This window comes from Molossus molossus, unplaced genomic scaffold (assembly GCF_014108415.1).
Source record: "Molossus molossus isolate mMolMol1 unplaced genomic scaffold, mMolMol1.p scaffold_m16_p_6, whole genome shotgun sequence".
In the NCBI taxonomy this organism is placed as follows: Eukaryota; Metazoa; Chordata; class Mammalia; order Chiroptera; family Molossidae; genus Molossus; species Molossus molossus.
Window position 1 is genome coordinate 1,322,601 of NW_023425399.1, and position 18,004 is coordinate 1,340,604.

The 18,004-nt window shown below is 57.3% G+C and overlaps 1 protein-coding gene across 1 annotated transcript in view; it reads left to right on the top strand.

The window, feature by feature from the left end:
- TAF4 (TATA-box binding protein associated factor 4) overlaps positions 1 to 18,004 on the top strand; it is a 53,119-nt gene that overhangs the window by 9,845 nt on the left and 25,270 nt on the right. Inside the window, 2 exon segments of the mRNA XM_036245433.1 lie at positions 15,614 to 15,780; positions 16,903 to 17,022. Of these exon segments, the coding sequence (XP_036101326.1) occupies positions 15,614 to 15,780; positions 16,903 to 17,022 (287 nt within the window).

An 18,004-nucleotide genomic window follows, 5' to 3' on the forward strand; every position in this document is an offset into this window, starting at 1 on the left:
AGCAGCTATCTCCTGGCTTCTTTGCCTTTTCATTTGAGAAAGGGGCTTAGAATGGACGTTACTACGTTTGGTGGGTGGTTGAGCTGACAGGCTTGGGGTTTTGCAGTTTCGTGTGTGCGACCCTAGGCTTCCTGTGTGTGCTGGTGGGTGCTTCACAGTCTGGGGTTTTCTGGAGCCACATGGACCCGTGAGGATGACCTCCGTGGATGGAGCTGCTGAGGCTGGCAGAGGTGAACAGCTTTTCAAAGACCCCGAGGCCGCTTCCCAGAGGGGCTGGGCCTGCAGACAGGCCATCGGGGCTGGCAGTGCAGGCACTGTGCCTGCTTCCTGCGGCGTCTGGTGTTTAAGGAGAAAGCCCACAGAGTGGAGTGTCTCGTGCACGGTGAGAGGCCCGCGGTGTTCACGAGCTCACGCGCGTGTGCCGGAGACCCAGGAGCAGGAGGCGAGGAAATGTCTGGCGGCACTGGGCTTCTTGGGTAGCAGGGTCTCGTCCATCCTGGTCCCGCTCCTGTGGGCTGTGCAGCGATCACGCTGCGGGAGGGGTGGGTCAGGAGCACCCTCGTCGCGGGGCATGGTCCCTTTCTCCTGTGCAGGGAGCTGCCTTGGACAACCAGCAGCCCTGGTGGCCTTGCGAGGTCAGTCAGCAAACGTTACCTGAGCCCCAGCCCAGGCCAGACCTGTGTCCTGCCCTCTGCTGGCCTTTGCTGGGGCTGCGGCAGTTTCGCTTGTGGGGGGGTCTAGCCTGCAGCGTCGTTTCTGAACCGGCATCTGCGTGGCCACCCTGCCTGCTGAGCACGGTGTCCGGCCGGCATCTCTGTCGCGCGCGCACCGCAGCTTCTCTGCGCCCCGGACTGACGACAGCCAGGCCGGCGGGGCCCTGGGGAGGCTGCCCTCGCCCAGGGGGGGTCCAGTCCAGACGTGCCTCTGCGTGGGTCTCTGAGACTGCTCCGGGACAGTGTTGGCTTGGTGACCGTGGGCTGTGGAGAAAACTGTCCCCAGTGGGGAGAGCCAGAGGCCTGGCCCTGGTGATCAGGCAGCGTTTCGTCCCCGCGAAGACACGCTCAGGCAGGGACGACGTGTGGAAGCAAGTGGTGAGGAGGCACCATACTCCGTCCTCGTGTCCCCCTCAGGTGGCGAGGAGCCTGTTCGAGGGTCACAAGCGGGCATGGTGTCGGGCTACCTGCCGATGGGGTCTGTGTTCCTCTGTGTGCCGAGGGTGTGCTGGTTCAAGGGCTCCCTGCAGCCGACCGCTTCTGGGTGCCCAGGGCCTGGGCCTGGGCCTACGGACGGGTCCTTTACCTTCACCTGTGAGATTTGGTTTCCCTGAAAGAGACCTGAGCTGTCGGGGAACTGCAGTGACTGTTCTGGTGGGAGATCCTGGAACGTTCATCTCATCGTGTGTGTTCCTGACACTGTCAAGCCAGCCCTGGACGCTCGGGGCGGGTAGGAGGGCAGGGGCCAGGTGGCTCCCCCTGGGAGGGTGTGGTCTCGGTCCCAGGGAGCTCTCTCTGGGCTTCTCCTCGCCTGAGCCCCAGCTGGGGCTGCTCCACTTGGGACCTCGTGGTTCCTGTTGCTTCTGGAATGAAGCGCCCCCTCCCGGCCGTGGCCTGACCCCAGGGATGTCTTGGTCTTGTCCCAGCTCCAGCACAGCCCGCTTTGTCCCCTGGTCAGCAGGCCAGGTCACAGCTGCCCTCTGTCGCTGCTGGTCCTTCTGCCCAGAACACGGTTTTCTAGGCGCCCTTGGTACTCTGGCCCCTGGTCCCACGTGCCGCTGTGTCTCACCGAGGCTGTGTCCATGGGTCTTGGCGGTGGGACAGCAGTCCTGAGCTTGTGCAGGTGAGGCTCTGGATTTGCTGAGGGTGGGGGCGTGGCTGGCTGCGCTCGTCTGGAAATTCAGCGTGAGCATAGTGCTCGTGTGGTGGGCGTGCCCGCGGCCTGAGTCAGGGAGTCTGCAGAGGCGCTTGTGGCCTGTCCACCAGGCCTTTAATGCAGACGGGACTAGCTGCGGACAGGGTCCACGTGTAGGGGTCAGACGCGTGGAATTGAGTTAGTCAGTCTTTGGTCTCGGCACAGCCTGCTGTATTTATGTGTCATTTAGACAGTTTAATAAGCACCTGCAAGCACCACCCCGAAGAGCCGGGGCCTGGCAGCGTCCCCCACCTCTGGCAGGTGCTCTCACCGCGTGGCCACCACACCTGTGCTCCCGCCTGCTCGTGGCCTCTCCCCAGACATGGCTGAACACGGGTTTGATGTTGCTTTAGTTTAGTGGAAAGAGCACCACGCTGTGGTCCATCTTCTGGGATGGGAGGCCACTTAAATGCCACATTGCTGGCGCCCTTCCGTCCTGTGCTGTGTGGCGCAGGGTCCCGTGGAGACACACAGCTCCTTCAGCCCTTTCATGGTTTGTGAAAAGCACCCCCCACCCGGTGATGCTGCCCAACAGCTGCCCCAGTGCCACACGGACTTGCAGGTCCCTGTAGCGTGGGGCCCGGGAACAGGCTGGTTCCAGGTGTGCAGGTGGGTCGTCCCCAGACTTCCCAGTGGTGACCGGGAGAACTGCGATGTGAGTCTGAAATTCAAAGGTGGGTTCAGGGCTGGTGGGGGGGTCCCTAAAAGATTGATGATATTTAAACTGTGTGGATGGCGTGTTCAGCGGGTTTGGGGAGAGACAGAGAGCTGGGGTACAGAAGACATCAGAGCCCTGGGGCATTCTGACACCTGGGGTGGGACAGAGTGGGCGCTGAGGGCACAGAGGGGGCAGGCTAGGCAGGGCTGCCCACAGCGGAGCCCACATGGGGCCCAGTTCTGTGTGGTTCTGGCTGTTTCTCAGGCTGGAGCCCCAGGGCAGGGCGTCGGCAGAGGCGACCCAGGGGCACCTGCATGACCGGCACTTCCAGAGGCCTGTGAGGAAGTGCAGAGAGCAGGAAGGTGTCCGAAGGTGACCTTGAGTTTAGTGTGTTTTATCTAACCCACCGCATCCCAGGTGCTGTCATGTTGACATGTTGTCTGTGGTCAGGCCTCCCGAGCTGCTGCGTCCCTCACTTTGTGCTGTGTCTGCAGGACCCCGTGTCTGTGCCGTCGGCACAGTGGGGACAGATGCTCAGTGGCCACCGTGGTTCCTGGTGGGTCCCTGATATGTACCTGTGGGATGAGTCAGTGATGGCCTGGCCGCAGGGGCTGAGAGAGTAGGAAGTGGGGGCCAGGGCCCAGGGGCACTCGGGGTCACGGTGCAGGGCAGCCAGCTGGCATTGGAAGGAGCGGTGGTCTCAGCCCTGTGGGGTCGAGGTGTGTGGTCAGGCCCCTTGGAGGAGGTCGCCGCGAGAAGGCAGTAGCTGGGCTGGGTGGGTGGGAGGGGCACTGTCACCTTGCGAGGGCACCCTGCCCTGCTGGGCTGGCCTCTGGGTGAGGGAGAGGGGTAGCCGAGCAGAGGAGAGGGCGCCTGCAGGGCAGGGCAGCGCGGCGTGCGGGAGGCAGCCGGGTGACTCTGGGCTGGAAGGCAGGAAGGGACTTGGGGACAGACGCTGTGGGCGCTCCTGCCTCCTCCTTCGGGGGTGGGGTGCCCAGCGGCCTGACTGCGGCAAGACACTGTCACCATAAGTCCTGAGCGACACAGGGCTCTCTCCACAGTGGCTCTGGCCGGAGAGCAGGGTGTGTGTGTGGTGGGTGCAGAGTGACCCGAGGTGCTTGTGGGTCTGGTGTCAGGGGGGCTGGTGCCCGCTCACTGGGTGTTACTGAGAAGAGGGAGGACTCCGGTGATGGAGCACAGACAGGTGTGAGCGGACTGTCCTGGGTGCCGGTGTCCTGCTGCGGCTCGTCCCCGGTTACTTGCAAACCTCTCTCCCCTCTGAGGCTGGTCTTCCGATGCTGTCGATGTGGTTTTCCGTAGAGCAGACGTTTTTAAATTGGATCAAGCTCAGCTCGTCGGTTTTCTCTTTCACGGTCGTGCCTTTGGTGTTGCTTCAAAAGGTCACCTCCAAACCCAAAGTCCTCTGGCTTTTCTCCTGGGTTATGTTCCTGGCGTTTTATGGTTTTGCGTTTTGGATGTCGTTCTCTGACCCATTGGGTCAGTTCTGTGAAGGAAGTGGGCTGTGTGTGGGTTCATTGTTTTGCACGTGGGTGTCCAGTGGTCCGGCCATTTGCTGAGGAGACCGTCCTTTCTCCATAGCGTTGCCTTTGCTCCTTGGTCCGAGTCCGCCGACCACCTCTGCGGGTCTGTTGCAGGCAGTGTTCTGCTTGGTCCATCGGTGTGTCTGCTCCTCCCAGGAACCACCGTCCTGATCGGTGGCCGTGCGGTCATCCTGACGGCGGCGCGTCAGCCGTCCTGCTCCTCCCTCCTCACTCCGTTGGCTGTTTGGGGTCTTTGGCCTCCAGGTACACTTGGCGGTCAGTTTGTCCACGTCTGATGGGACAGTGTTGAGTCTTCAGATCAGGTTGGGAAGAACTGACACCTTGGTGTCCTGTCCCTGAATGTGGAATGTTTTTCACTTATTTCATTCTTCTAATTGTCAGAGTTTTGTTGTTGGCTTTGTGTAGACTGTATCTTGTTAGGTTCATATCTAAGTAATTCATTTTTGGGCACTACTGTGAATGGTACTGTGTTTTAATGTCAAATTCCACTTGTTCCTCGCTGGTTTATAGAAAAGAGACTGACTGTTATGTATCAGCCTCGTATCCTGCAACCTGACTGTAACTTTTCTGCTAGGGCAGGAGGGGCTGCCTGGGGGGCGGCAGGGAGAGCCTGGAGGCTGTCCAGAGGGAAGTCCACTTTCCACTCTGCAGGGGGTTCTGCCTGTCCCTGTCCTGTGGCCAAGGTCAGGAGGCCTCAGAGAGAGCCAGGTTCCACTGCTGACAAGCTGGCCAAGTCCCCTCAACCCTCAGAGTCTCAGCTGTCCCAGCCATGACTGGGCAGTGCAGTACCCCCGGGGGGGAGGACGGGGGCTGTGCCAGGGCTGAGCGCAGTACCCCCGGGAGGGAGGACGGGGGTGTGCCGGGGCTGAGCGCAGTACCCCCGGGAGGGAGGACGGGGGTGTGCCGGGGCTGAGCGCAGTACCCCCGGGGGGTAGGATGGGGGGTGTGCCCAGGCTGAGCACCGCCCTAGACTGATTCTCATCAGACCGTGACCATGAGCTCTGTGTCTTTAGAAAAGTGTTTGGGTACACCACAGTCCCCATGGGGCAGGTCTCCTCCTTGCTCTGGGGTTCAGGTGACCAAGGTGCCACAGTGCCCAGGAGGGAGCTGGCTCAGTTTGAGCCCTCTGGGGCTTTAGGGTACATTCAGGGGTGATTTTGGTACTGGTGTTAGAAAGTGATCCTCTGCAATGACAAAGGGGGGGCCACCTCATTGTGGGACAGCATGAGCATGGTGCCAGTGTTGGTGGCCCAGCCTGACTAGGTGTCAGAAGGGTGGAAGTAGGAGGAAGAAGGGGATGGGACAGCCCCGGACGGGGCCCCCAGGGAGCAAGGTCCTGGGTGGTGCTGTTACTCAGCAGCCCTGGGTTTGGATGTCCTGGTGGGGGACTTGAGTGTGGGCAGTGACTTGGGTTCTGGCTCCCTGGATTCTGCCACTTTCCATGGTGGATGTGACCGTGTGCATGTGCATGTTTCAGAGCTTAGCAGGAGACCTGGTCCTTTCTGTGGCCAGCCGACCTGTCCCCAGGCAGATGGAGCGCTGCCCTCGTGCGGAGGGGAGGGGGCTGAGCGCTGCGGCAGCCTGGCCCGTGCCCCTTCTGTAAGCTGTCACCACGCTGAGGGGAGGGGCTGAGCGCTGCGGCAGCCTGGCCCGTGCCCCTTCTGTAAGCTGTCACCACGCTGAGGGGAGGGGCTGAGCGCTGCAGCAGCCTGGCCCGTGCCCCTTCTGTAAGCTGTCACCACGCTGAGGTTCTTTCAGTGAGACGGCCCGAAGCTGTGTCGTGCTCAGACTCGGCCCTGTGCTGTCGGGCGCTTCCTTCCCGCGTGCAGCCCGGCGCGTGGGTCTCCCTGTGTGCCGAGACTCCTACGCTTGGGCTGGCGGCGGCTCGGCAGCTGAAGCAGCCATGCTGGCAGTGCCCGCTCACCGCGGCCCTGGTGTCGCGCCGTGCTTCAGGGCGTGGTGGCAGTTGTGACCTGTGTTGTCTATTGGTTTGGGTCCCAGGTCTGCCGGCCCTGGAACCCGGTGGGCAGCCCACGAGCCTGGCTGGCCCAGCTGCGTGACCTGCCTGCGAGGCCTCTGGAAGCTCAGCCCCTCTCCCCGTTTCGCAGGGACAAGGGGTCCCGCAGCCCAGGGGCCTGCGCAGCCTGGTCCTCACTAGTGGAGGCCACGTGTCCACCGGGGCCATGCACCCACCCCAGCTCTGCCCTATCTCCCTCTGGCTGCACCCGTGTTTGGTGGCAGTTCAGAGAAGGAATACTACATAGTCTGTGCTTACAGGTCTCTCTTTTTTATTTTTGTTTTTGTTAATCTTGACCCGAGGATATTTTTACATTGAATTTTAGATAGAATGCAAGGGAGTGGAGGGGGGGATACATTAATCTGAGAGAGGCACATTGATTGGTTGCCCCTGCACAATTCCCACTGGGGCCAGGGATTGAACCTGCAACCCAGGTTTGTACCCTTGACTGGGAATTGAACCTGAGACTCTTTGGTCTGAGAGTCGATGCTCTAACTGCTGAGCCGAACTGGCCAGCGCCTTACCAGTCTTCAGTAGTTGCTTTCTTCCCAAGTAACACATGCCCGTCGTTGAAAGTTTGGTAAAGAGAAAAGTGTGGAAGAGAAATGAATAGTAATCTGTATTCTCATCATCAAGAGATCTTTTTAAGTATCCCTGGTGTTGTCCCGAGTTCTGCGCCCCACGTCCTTACCTGTTCTGTGGTCAGCATGACTTGAATGGACGAGTAGTGATGGACGTTCCTGTGCTGGCTCTCCAGGGCTGATGGAACACAAGCTCAGTGCCGGGCACTGCAGCCTGTGCGGGGGTGCTGGAGGGGAGCTTGTGCCCACCCCACGGAGCTCAGACACAGGCAGGGCTGTGGCATGGAGCGGGGGGTTGGGCTGGTTAGGGAGCCCCTGAATGCCGGCAGAGGAACCTTCTAGACAGCGAGCTGAGCTGCAGCCTGGAGCAGTGGGGGGAGAGTGGTGGTGGGGGGGGGGGGGAAGAGGCGGCAGGCCTGTGGTGAGCCTGGGGGGGAGGGGGGTGCCAGGAGGCCACACCTTCTCACCAGGAGGAGGGCCCGTGCTGGGGTGGACTGCTGCCAGCCCGCCCAGCTCCCGCTTCGGGTTATTCCCACTCTGACTCCTCCTGTGCCTCTGCGCACATCCCTGTGAGTCTTGTGGACCCGAGTTTTAATTTCTCTTAGGTAGACACCCAGGAGTGGTCTTGTTGGATTTGGGAGTGACATTTCTGGCTGTATCTGGCCACGTAGTGAGTGGCTGTGCTCCACCCCGCCCAGGCAGAGGGTACAGGCCACCCCAGGTCTGCGCCCGTGCTTGTGGTCAGTCTTTGCTTCCAGCCATTTCTGGGTGTAGTGCTAGTCCACTGAGGTTTTAATTTGCATTTCCCCAGTGACTAATGAGCATCTTTTCATGTGTGTGCTTGTTATTTGCATATCTTTTGTGAAGCGTCTATTCAGATCTTCTGCCTGTGGTTTTAATTGGGTTGTTTGTTTTATTATTATTGATTTGGTAAGAGTTTTAAAAACATATTCTGGATACAAGTCTTTTATCAAAAGGAACTGTTTTATAAATATTTTCTTAGTCTGTCCCTTCCCATTCAAAGAGCAGCTTTCAGATTTTAAGGAAGTCTGGGCTATCATTTTCCTTCTTTCAGAGTTTATGTCTCATCAGAGAAATGTTTGCCTAACTTCAGGCACAGGGGTTTTCCGCTGTGTTTTCTTCTAGAATTTTTATGGTTTCAGCTCTTGCTCAATCCAATTTGAGTTAATTTTGGGATATTTGTCAGGTAGGAGTTGAGGTTCATCTTCTCTCCTCCACGATTTCCAGGTGCTCCAGCCTTGTTTGTCGAGAGCATCTTCCTGTCTCTGCTGAATTCTCCGACCACTCCCCTGGAGACCAGCAGACAGGACGTGGCCACAGGCGCCCCCTGGAGAGGCGGACTTAGACTGAGCCTGCCTGCCCCTTTTCAGAGTGTTTGGAGCTATTTGGGTCCTTGTATTTCCATACAAGTTCTAGAATCAGCTCGTCATTTTTTTTATAAAAACGTTTTTTGATATTTTGCCTGGGAGTGTGTTGAATCTGTCAGATTCGTGAGATGGACATCTCAAGAGTAGTGAGCTTTCTGATCCATGAACATGGTAAACCTCTCCATGTAGCAGGTCTCCCAGAGTGTCTTGCAGCAGTACTTTATAGTTTTCAGTGTCTGTCCTTAACGTGTTTTGTGAAATAGATCCTTAAACAGTCACGTTTTTATGTTGCATAAATGGTATTTTTAAAAGTGGTCATTTCCAGTCATTTGTTGTTAACATTTAGAAACACAATTGCTTTTTAAGTATTAACTTTAAATCCTGTGACTGTGCTTCACTCACATGTTAGTCCCTATCAGGACTCTGTGGATTTCTCAGGTTTTCTGTAAAGACAGGCCCCACGTCGGCAACGTTCCTCCTCTCTGGTCTGGTTCTGCTGCGGCGCAGCTGCAGCCTCCAGTGCCCGTGGGCAGAAGCCCTGAGATGGGAGCATGAGCCTTGGCCGCTCCCGGGGGGCAGCCGCCCGTTGGGTGTAAGCTCTGGGTGTTCAGAGACACCCTTCGTTCCTTAGGTCGAGAGCTTCCTTCTCTTCCTGTTGGTGAGGACTCCTGTCATGGGTGATGTCCGATCTTGTCCGGTGCCGTTCTTCCTGTACTGATGCGCGTGTGGATTTTCTCTTTCAGTCTGACGTGAGTTTTCAGGAATTGTACTCTAGGCCTGTTTATTGGAAGTGTTGGCCTGCGTGGAAATACATGAGGCCAGCAGAGACCCTCCTCCCGTGCTCATTCTTGTTCAGTGGGCATGTGCTTGTGCGTGTACGCGTGTGCGTGGGCTTGTGTACTCATGCATGTGCGCATGTGCTTGTGTACTCATGCGTGTGTGCTTGTGCGCGTGCTTGTGTACTCGTGCGTGAAGGCGTGTGTGCTCGTGCGTGTACACACATGCGTGCACGTGTGCACCTTCGTGAGGTTTTTGACTACAGCACTGAAGGACCTCCAGGGGACGTGCTGCTTTAAACCCCTGCGGCCCTAAGTCTCATCAAGACTTAATGTCAGCTACGAAATGAGAAGGGAGGTGTGGACCCCCACCCTCGGCTCAAGCTGTCCTCCTTTTCGAGCCCTGTCTGGGGTTTGCGTGCCTGCCATTGGCAGATGTGGGCAGGAAACCTCACCCAAATTACAATCAGCTTTTCAGATACCTTTTCATTGACGGTACATCAGACCCTCAATTTTGCAGGCCTCGATTTAACGGACTTCAGATTTAACAGACAGAATTTCCGCTCTGTATGTCATATGTGAAAATTAACACCCTGTTAATTTTAAAATGTTTTGAACCAAGGTTTGTTTATAATGAAATTAACAGGTAATTTTATTGTAATTAATTTCACGTTAGTTTATTTTATTGTTTTTTTTTTTTTTTTTTTTTTTACCTTCACCCGAGGACATTTTTCTTTTTTTTTTTTTTTTTTGCATTTTTATCTTCAGATAGAGCGAGAGGGAGAGAGAGAGAGAGACATCGATGTGAGAGACACACATCGAGTGGCTGCCACCCACATGACCCCAACTGGAGCCGGGGACAAACTGCAACCGAGATACGTGTCCTTAGCAGGAACCAAACCCGGGTCTCTCTGGACTGCAGGCCAACGCTCCAACTGCTGAGCCAGACTGGCCAGGGCCCGAGGACATTTTTCTGTTTTTCGTTCAGATAGAGTGGGAAGGAGAGAGAGGAAGAGAGAAAGAGAAACATCGATGTGAGAGAGACACATCGAGCAGCTGCCACCCGCACGACCCATCAAGGGCTGGGGACAAAGTGCTACCAAGGTACGTGCCCTTAGCAGGAACCGAACCTGGGTCTCTCTGGACCACAGGCTAACGCTATAACCACTGAGCAAAACTGGCCAGGGCAGTTCTATGTTATTTTTAACAAATGTTAGTGAATAGGCCATATGTTGGAAAAAACATTTTAGTAATTTTTCCAACATCAGTAAATATTACATAACTACAACCATAGTCTACATATTTAAATCCAAGTGTCACTGCTTATAAACAGTGTTTGGCAAATGATCAGCATGTTCTCACACCACGGTGTGTGTGGTAATTGGTTCTGTTGTCTCGTGGCATGAATTTCTGCAGCAGTTTTAACGTGTGCCAGATGTTCCCACGTGTGCTAAGCCACGCCTCTGCCGTGTGCATTTGCTTACTCATAGTGACTAGTGAACACATGCATTTACTAGACCTGTTCAGTATGAGTTCAAAATTACTGCAATACACATAGAAAACTTTTCTGTGAAATTAAACTTTTCACACACACTTAATTTTAATTCCACCACCACGTCTACATAAATAAAAACAGTAAACTAACTAACTTGCCAGTTTTTTAATGTAACATATTCGGAAAGCCTGCTTTATTATGTAACGGACTTGAAGCTTTCAGGGATACCCGTCCCCCAAATCAGGCTGTCATGTCGAGGTCTCACTGTACAGAAGTAAGGTTGACACTAGCCTCTTATTTCATTTTTCTTGGCTGTTGGCCTCACCCGATTGGCTGTGTTTGCCTTAGGGGTTGGTTTGAAATAATTTTTTCTGAACATCAGATAAAAAGAGAGTACACTATTGACTAATTTGGGTACTTTTTTTTTTTTAATATATTTTTTTCTTAATTGATTTTAGAGAGAGAGATAGAAACATTGATGAGAGAGAACATTGACTGGCCACCTCCTGCATGCTCCTTACTGGGGATCTGGCCCACAACCTGGGCATGTGCTCTGACTGTGACTTGAACCGGTGACCTCTTGGTGCAGGGGTCAACGCTCAACCACTGAGCCACACCGGCCTGGCTAATTTAGGTACATTTTTTTAAAATCCTCACCCAAGGACATTTTTCCATGTTTTGTTCAGATAGAGCGGGAAGGGAGCGGAGGGGAGGGGAGAGAGAGAGAGAGAGAGAGAGAGAGAGAGAGACAGACACATCAAGTGGCTGCCACCCACACGACCCAACCAGGGCCGGGGACAAACTGCAACCCAGGTACGTGCCCTTAGTGGGAACCAAACCCGGGTCTCTCTGGACCGCAGGCCGACGCTCTAACTGCTGAGCCAAACTGGCCAGGGCTGATTCAGGTACTTTTATGTGAAGATGCTGTGCCCAGACCACCCAGGTGGCATTGAAGTGTGTGCCCCAGTGGAACCTCCCTCCGGCCCAGCCTTACAGACAGCACAAACAGGCCACCAGACGCTGATTTTAAGAAAAAGTCTTAATGCACGCCCATAGGCAGGGAGTTTTTATTACCAGTATTATTACATGGTTGGAAAATAATTTTAACATTTTGGCTGTTTTAAATTGTGTGTCCAGCCATGACTGGTTTGGCTCAGTTGTTAGAACATTGGTGCGCGGACTGAAGGGTTGCAGGTTCGATTCCTGGCCAAGGGTATGTTCCTGGGTTGCAGGTTTGATCCTCGTCGGGGTCATGCAGGAAGCAGCCAGTTGATGTGTCTCTCTCACATCGATGTTCTTTCTGTCTCTCCCCCCACCCCCTTCCATTTTATCTAAAAATCAGTGGAAAACTATCCTTGGGTGAGGATTAACAAAAAATTTTAAAAAATAATTATGTCTACTTACACTGTAAAGCAAATGTTAAGTTTCAGACTCTCACGTAAAGACGCCGTGCCATGTAGTGTTGGGTGATGGAGCGTCTGTGTGTTACTGCCATTACTGCACCTGTCCCTTGGACACACTAAGGGGCACGCAGTCTCACCCACGCCCACACTCTCCTCCCTCACCCACACTCACAGGCACTGATATTCACACACAGTCACTCGCCTACGCTGACACTCACCCACACTCGCCTGCACGCCCAGGAGCCCCTGGACAGGTGAGGACAGTGTGTGAGGGCCGTGATGGGTGAGCTGTGCTGAAGTGTGTCCTCAGCAGGGCTTCTTCCCAGTGGAGGTCCCCAGGTGAGTCCGAAAGTGCCTGGTCAGCGTGTGGTGCACCTGGGCTGACCTGCATTTTCGTCTGGATACAGTAAAAAATGGTGTGAGAAGGATCAGAAAAACAGTAACTGGGTAGGAACACTGCGTTTACCTTGCACTCTGGTGCGTCAAGGCCGGAGGGCTCCTTCAGTCCTTAAGATCTGGTGGTCCTGCTGGGGTGGAGAAGGGAGCGTGGTCTCCGAGGGCTGCCCGCTGCTCAACTCCCGCCACTCCCCACCCTGGCGGGTGCCCTGGCCTCCTGAACGGGCAGCTGTCGGGGCCCTCCATGCCGGTGAGCACGCGCAGCTCAGCTGCAGCCCGCGGGGCGGCCTTCCTGGTGCTGGTGGAGGGTGTGATGCTTTGAGTGTGACTCTGAAGCCAGAGCTTTCCCACCAGCACGGACGTTGTAGATACATGTCAGGTGATGCATCATGTAGCACCGAACATGGTCTTTGAGGAATGTTAAGTGACATGGAATTATGATGTAAGAAGTGGAAAGGAGGAAATACAGAAGTGAACATCCACACAGGGACCTGAGTTTTCTTCCCGGCATCGAAGTGCACAGGCCGCGGGCGGCGGGCAGAGCAGGGGCAGACGTGTGCAGCCGGCGACCGAAGGGTGCGGGGTTGGGACCTTCCGTGCCCTCGCACCTGCCTCATTTCTTTTCTGTTGTGAACAGAGGAAACCCTAGGTTGTCTTCTCCCTGCCCGATCTGTGCGTCACAGTTACTGCTCCCGCCGGCCGTCGGCTCCGGTTCCGGGTGGCCGAGTGGGAGGCTGCAGATGAGGAAGGAGGTCGCCGGCGAGGGGTTTGGGAGGGTGGCCCAGGCCAAGGTGGGGTTTGATCAGGAGGCAAAGCCCTAGTTCATACTCCCGCCACCCCTGTTAACTGCCTTTCGGAACTGACCTGTTGGCCTGGGACTGACCGCGTTGGCGGGAAGGAGAATCCGAAGGGGCTGCTGACATGGAAGTCGTTGACTGTCAGCTGTGGTCTTCTTCCCCAGTAAGGTTGGACGGACTTGGCCCATGGCACACAGCCCTTCTTGGACACTGTGGAAGCGAAGCAGCCAGAGGGCGTGTGTGGAGGGGAAAGGCGCTGGGCACTCGGTGGCCGCTCTGTAAGGCGTGGGCCACACCTGCAGGGCTCCTTCTCCGATGGAGTCAGACGGATGGCGACCCCAGGCTGGTGCTGCCTGTGAGCGCAGGCTGTTCTTTCTTCACAACCTTTGTTCTAAAATTTTCAGTTACATTTTGGGAGAGAGCTGTGTTTCTTTGCCTTTTCCATGAATACATACTTTCTGTGTGTCTGACATGAGGGAGTAGAACCAGTCTACAAGATCCAGAGCTGTGATAATGTCATTAAAACTGGCGTTGATGCAGATGTTGGTGTTGGAATGTGTCTGACTTTCCGCCTGTGATGGTGATACATTGTAACCAGGAGGCCAGAGGAAAACACACCCTAGCACAGCCTGCACGCCCACCATGTGTGTAGACAGACTTCCCTTCCCCTAAGGAGCGCTGGTGGCTGGAGTGGAGCACTGTTTCTGTAGCCGCCGAATTGCCTGTGTGCGGTGGCTGTCATTCTCTCGCTTACCCACTTCACATCCACTCGCAGATTCCGTGAAAGGATGTCTTTGTTGGTGTCAGAGAGAGAGGAAAGGAGAGGGGGGGGAGAGAGAGAGATCTTGGGTGTGAGAAACATCAGTCAGTTGCCTCCCCAAGTACCTGACGGGGGTCAAACCCAAAACCTGGGACACAGAACCTGGGCTTGTGTCCCACCCAGGAATTCCACTGGTGACCTCTCTGTGCATGGGCAACGCTACAACCAGCTGAGCCACAGTGGCTGGGCGTGCAGATCCTTCAGTACCCGAGAGGCTGAGTCCCTGCTTGAAGTCCCAGCCCTGGCAGGACCTGTGACTCCCTCCCTGACTTGTTCTAACCACAGGCAACTTGCCAACAGCGTGTTTTCTTACACTTTTACTTCATTAGCATCTTAACCACACTGCAACTTCATGAATATTTATTACTTAAGTATTTCTTTAACTTTTCATCAATGTAACTTTTTAATCAACAAAGCATCTGGTAACTAGAGTGTAGACCCTGGCTGCCATGTTACCAGTGTGACGTTGGGCATGAAGCTGTGGTGCTGCTGAGCCTCCTGTGGCCCTGGTCCTGCCAGCGGTGACTCAGTGTCTAGAGTCCTGAAGGAGGAGCAGGGTCCCACGTGGACAGATGAGTGGTGGTGGTTCGAGAGGGTGGCACGGGGTTTCGCCACGTTTTCTCTTCTGTGGTCCCCAGCACAGCATGGACCTGGGTGGTGGCTGGGCAGTCGGCGACGTCCTACACCCGACTTCGGTGGCTGCACGGCTGTCTCCAGCTGCCCTCGCCAGCCCAACCAGCTCCCTGGTTTGGGGGATCTCAGCAGCCTGGTTTTTTGATTTGTTTTGTTTTGGTGATTTCAGCATGGTTTATTTTAAAAGGGATGCTAATGGGCATAAAGGTGGTTCTTTTGGGTCAAGAATTGTAGACGTGAGCCTGGGGAGGTGTGACGCCCACAGGACACCCTCGGCCTGGCTCACTCTTTCCCGAGAGGGCCGTGTGCACCTGTGCCCGAGGGGAGGGTGGAGACTTGGCCAGTGGCTGGGCCAGCTGCTGCGGCCTTGCCGGAGGCCGCGAAGGTCCCCTCGCAGCGCTGCCCCGCCTGTGGGAATCGCGCGTGCAGGTGGAGCGTGGTCTGAGGGCACGGGCACGTGAGAGCTGGTCCTCGAAGCTGGAGTCAGTGCCGAGCCTGCGTGATTGGGCTGCGTTCCGGCGACACAGCTTGAGCACACAGTGTGAGTGGTTCTCCCTACCTGTGTTGTGGTCCTTCCCTGTGTGCCGTGGGCACCATGCTGCCCACACCCAGAGGGCGAGGCGCCTGGGTGCCACGGGGTCCTGTGCTGGAGGGAATGTCTGTCTGGGGCTCCACAGGATAGCAGGCTGGGAAGTCCAGGGTGTGGCTGTATCTCTTGGGTCCTAGCTTCCCCTGGTCACAGGAGTGGTGGGGGGAGGGTGGAGCACCTGCCCCGGGCTGTGCTGGGGTCTGAGGCTCCAGGTGGGACCTCAGACCTCTCCCTGCCACCTGCCACCTTGTGAGCACTTGGCAGCCTATGTGGGAGAGAGTGTGTGCCTGTGGGGATTCTGCCAGGCCCTCGGCATCCCTGTGCCCACGTCCTCCTCTGGAGTGGGTGGACGCCCTGAGGCCAGCGCGGGGTGGGGTGGCGGCAGTGTGGCTGCAGGAGCACACAGGGAGCCCCGCTGCTCTGTGGCCTCCGTGGGCCAGGCCCATACGTGCCGCGTCCCGTGCGTCTTGTCTGGTGTGCTGTCCAGCACTCCGTGTGTCACCACTGGTCCTGTTTGTCCTCTGAGCCTCCAGGCCTCCCCCAGAGCCCCTGCCTCCCGGGCTCTGACGCCAGGTGTCCTTTGTCCCCAGGTATGGTCCTCGTGCGCAGCGAGAACGGGCAGTTGCTAATGATCCCTCAGCAGGCCTTGGCCCAGATGCAGGCCCAGGCCCACGCTCAGGCCCAGCCTCAGACCACCATGGCGCCCCGCCCTGCAACCCCCACAAGTGCCCCACCTGTCCAGATCTCCACCGTCCAGGTGAGTCATGCGTGCACCCCGCGCCTGCCCAGGCCGTCTGGCTGGCGTTCTGCCCTACCAGCGGGTGACGACGCTGGCGTCCTGGACAGCCCAGCGCGGAGGGGCTGGCTGAGTCCTGAGCAGTGACGCTTGGCCCGGCCCTGCCCTCTCCCGGCGACCCCAGCTGCCCACGCCTCAGTTTCCTCTCCGCGGAGTGGCCAGTGTGCTGGGCTCACACCGCAGAGCTGCTGCGGGCCCGAGCTGAGGCTTGAAGTCTGATGAGGGACAGGGAGCACAGGAGGGCTCGGCCAGGTCCTGCCGACTAGGCCCCACCTTCCCCACAGGCGCTGGAGGCTGTGCTGGGCCAGGTTCCGAGGCTAAGGAGCGGCGGGGCTGCCCATGCCCATGCCCATGCCATGGCTTCCCTGTGGGCCCAGCACGGTCCCCTCTTTCTCTGTCTGCTGCGTGTGTCTGCTGCTCTGAGCTAGTGGTCTGGTTAGTGGCGGACGTGGAGACGGAACGCTCTCGAAAACCGCTCCTCCGTGATGTCGGCGCGTCCCCTGGGTTGGCGCCCTGCACTGAGTGGGCAGCCTGCGTCTGCTGGAGGCACACGGGCCCTTCGCTGTGGGTGGGCAGCAGCTCAGTCTCCCAGGTCTGCTGTGTCCCTGGCAGGCAGACCACGTGGTCGTGGCCTCATGTGAGCTGTTGGCTGCGTGTCGCTGTCCGGCCTCAGCGTTGTTTCCCGCCTCCTCCCAGCCCACCCTCATCGTCCCCTTGTTTGGACGCGAGCCATCTGCTGGTCAGGCTGAGGTGTGGCCGGTCTTTAGAGCCAGGGGACATGCTTCTTACTGCCTTCGCCACTCTGGTGCTTTCGGACGGAATCACAAGTCGTCCCCCCGGGACGGGTTCCCGGATACATGAGTTCCTCACGGACCACGTGGGTAGCGTTGATAGAGATGTCCAGGGCACTCTCCATGCGGTGCAGGGAGGCAGCGAGCCCGCACTGACGGTGACACACCTCGGGACTAGGGTGGCTCTGTGGAAACTGTGAACAGACTTGTGTTCTGAGTTGATTTGGGGGCACGGGTGGTAGGGGATGCTCACACTGTTGCTCCTTTTAGATGAGTCTTGCTTGTTTTCCAGGCACCCGGGACGCCTATCATCGCCCGGCAGGTGACCCCAACAACCATAATCAAGCAGGTGTCTCAGGCGCAGACGACGGTGCAGCCGGCCGCCGCACTGCAGCGTTCACCCGGAGTGCAGGTGAGGCCGTGGCCTGGGCGCAGGGGCAGTCAGCTGGGGTGTGGCCGCGGGGCAGTTTTGGGAGGAAGGCTGCCCCGAAGAAGGGGGTCTTTCTCTGACGAGCAGCACAGGCTGGGCAGGGTTCCTCTTTAAAGCGGCACGGACTGGGCACTGGTGCACTTTGAAGCTGCGCTCCGCCAGAGGACAGGAAGGAGCCTCGTTCATGGGTGGCAGGCAGTCGGAGGAGCGGGGCCTTGTGCTCGTGCGGAGAGCCGTGTGCCCCTGTCACCCCAGCACCGCAACTGCGGTCTGTCCTTGGCCCTGTCCTGCCTGTGTGTGCCACTGTCGGGGGCTGTGCCGCTCCCCACAGCTCAGCCTCTGGTGCCCTGGCCAGGCTGGCCCCTCCGGTCACAGCGGAGGACCTGGTGAAGCCAGCAGGTCGGAGCAACCGGAGCCGGGTGTGGTGCTGAGAGCAGGTTCTGTGGCTCTGGCCAGGTGTCACCAGGCATCTGCGTGGGCCCGGGCTGCGCTTTGCCACGTTGCTAGTCTGTGTTGGTCCCCTGGCAGTGCGGGGCTGTCGGTGCCGTCCTGCGTTCCTTTTGAGGCAGCCACGGCCCAGGGTTAGCTGGAGCGGTGAGGGGTAGAAGGTCTGGAGCAGCCCCATATCCCCCCACCCAATCTCGTCTTCCTGTCCCTGTGGCACCAGGAGTGGGTGGTCGGGCTGCTTCACACCTGGAAGGGCCGCCGAGGAGTTGGGACTTTCCAGGACGCAGGCTTAAGCCTCGAGTGGGGTCTGGTTGGCACACCTGAGTTCCCACTGCACAGGAGAGGTTCCCAGAAGGCGGTGGGGCATAGGCAGCTTGGTGGCCGCTTCTGTGCAGACAGTGTGTCTCTCCTAAGTGGGAACTGCTGGGGCCGGCAGGAGCCAGTGTGGGGACAAGTCCTGGTGTGAAGGAAAGACCTTGAGGATGAGAAGCACCCTGCGTGCTCTCCGCTGCCCCTG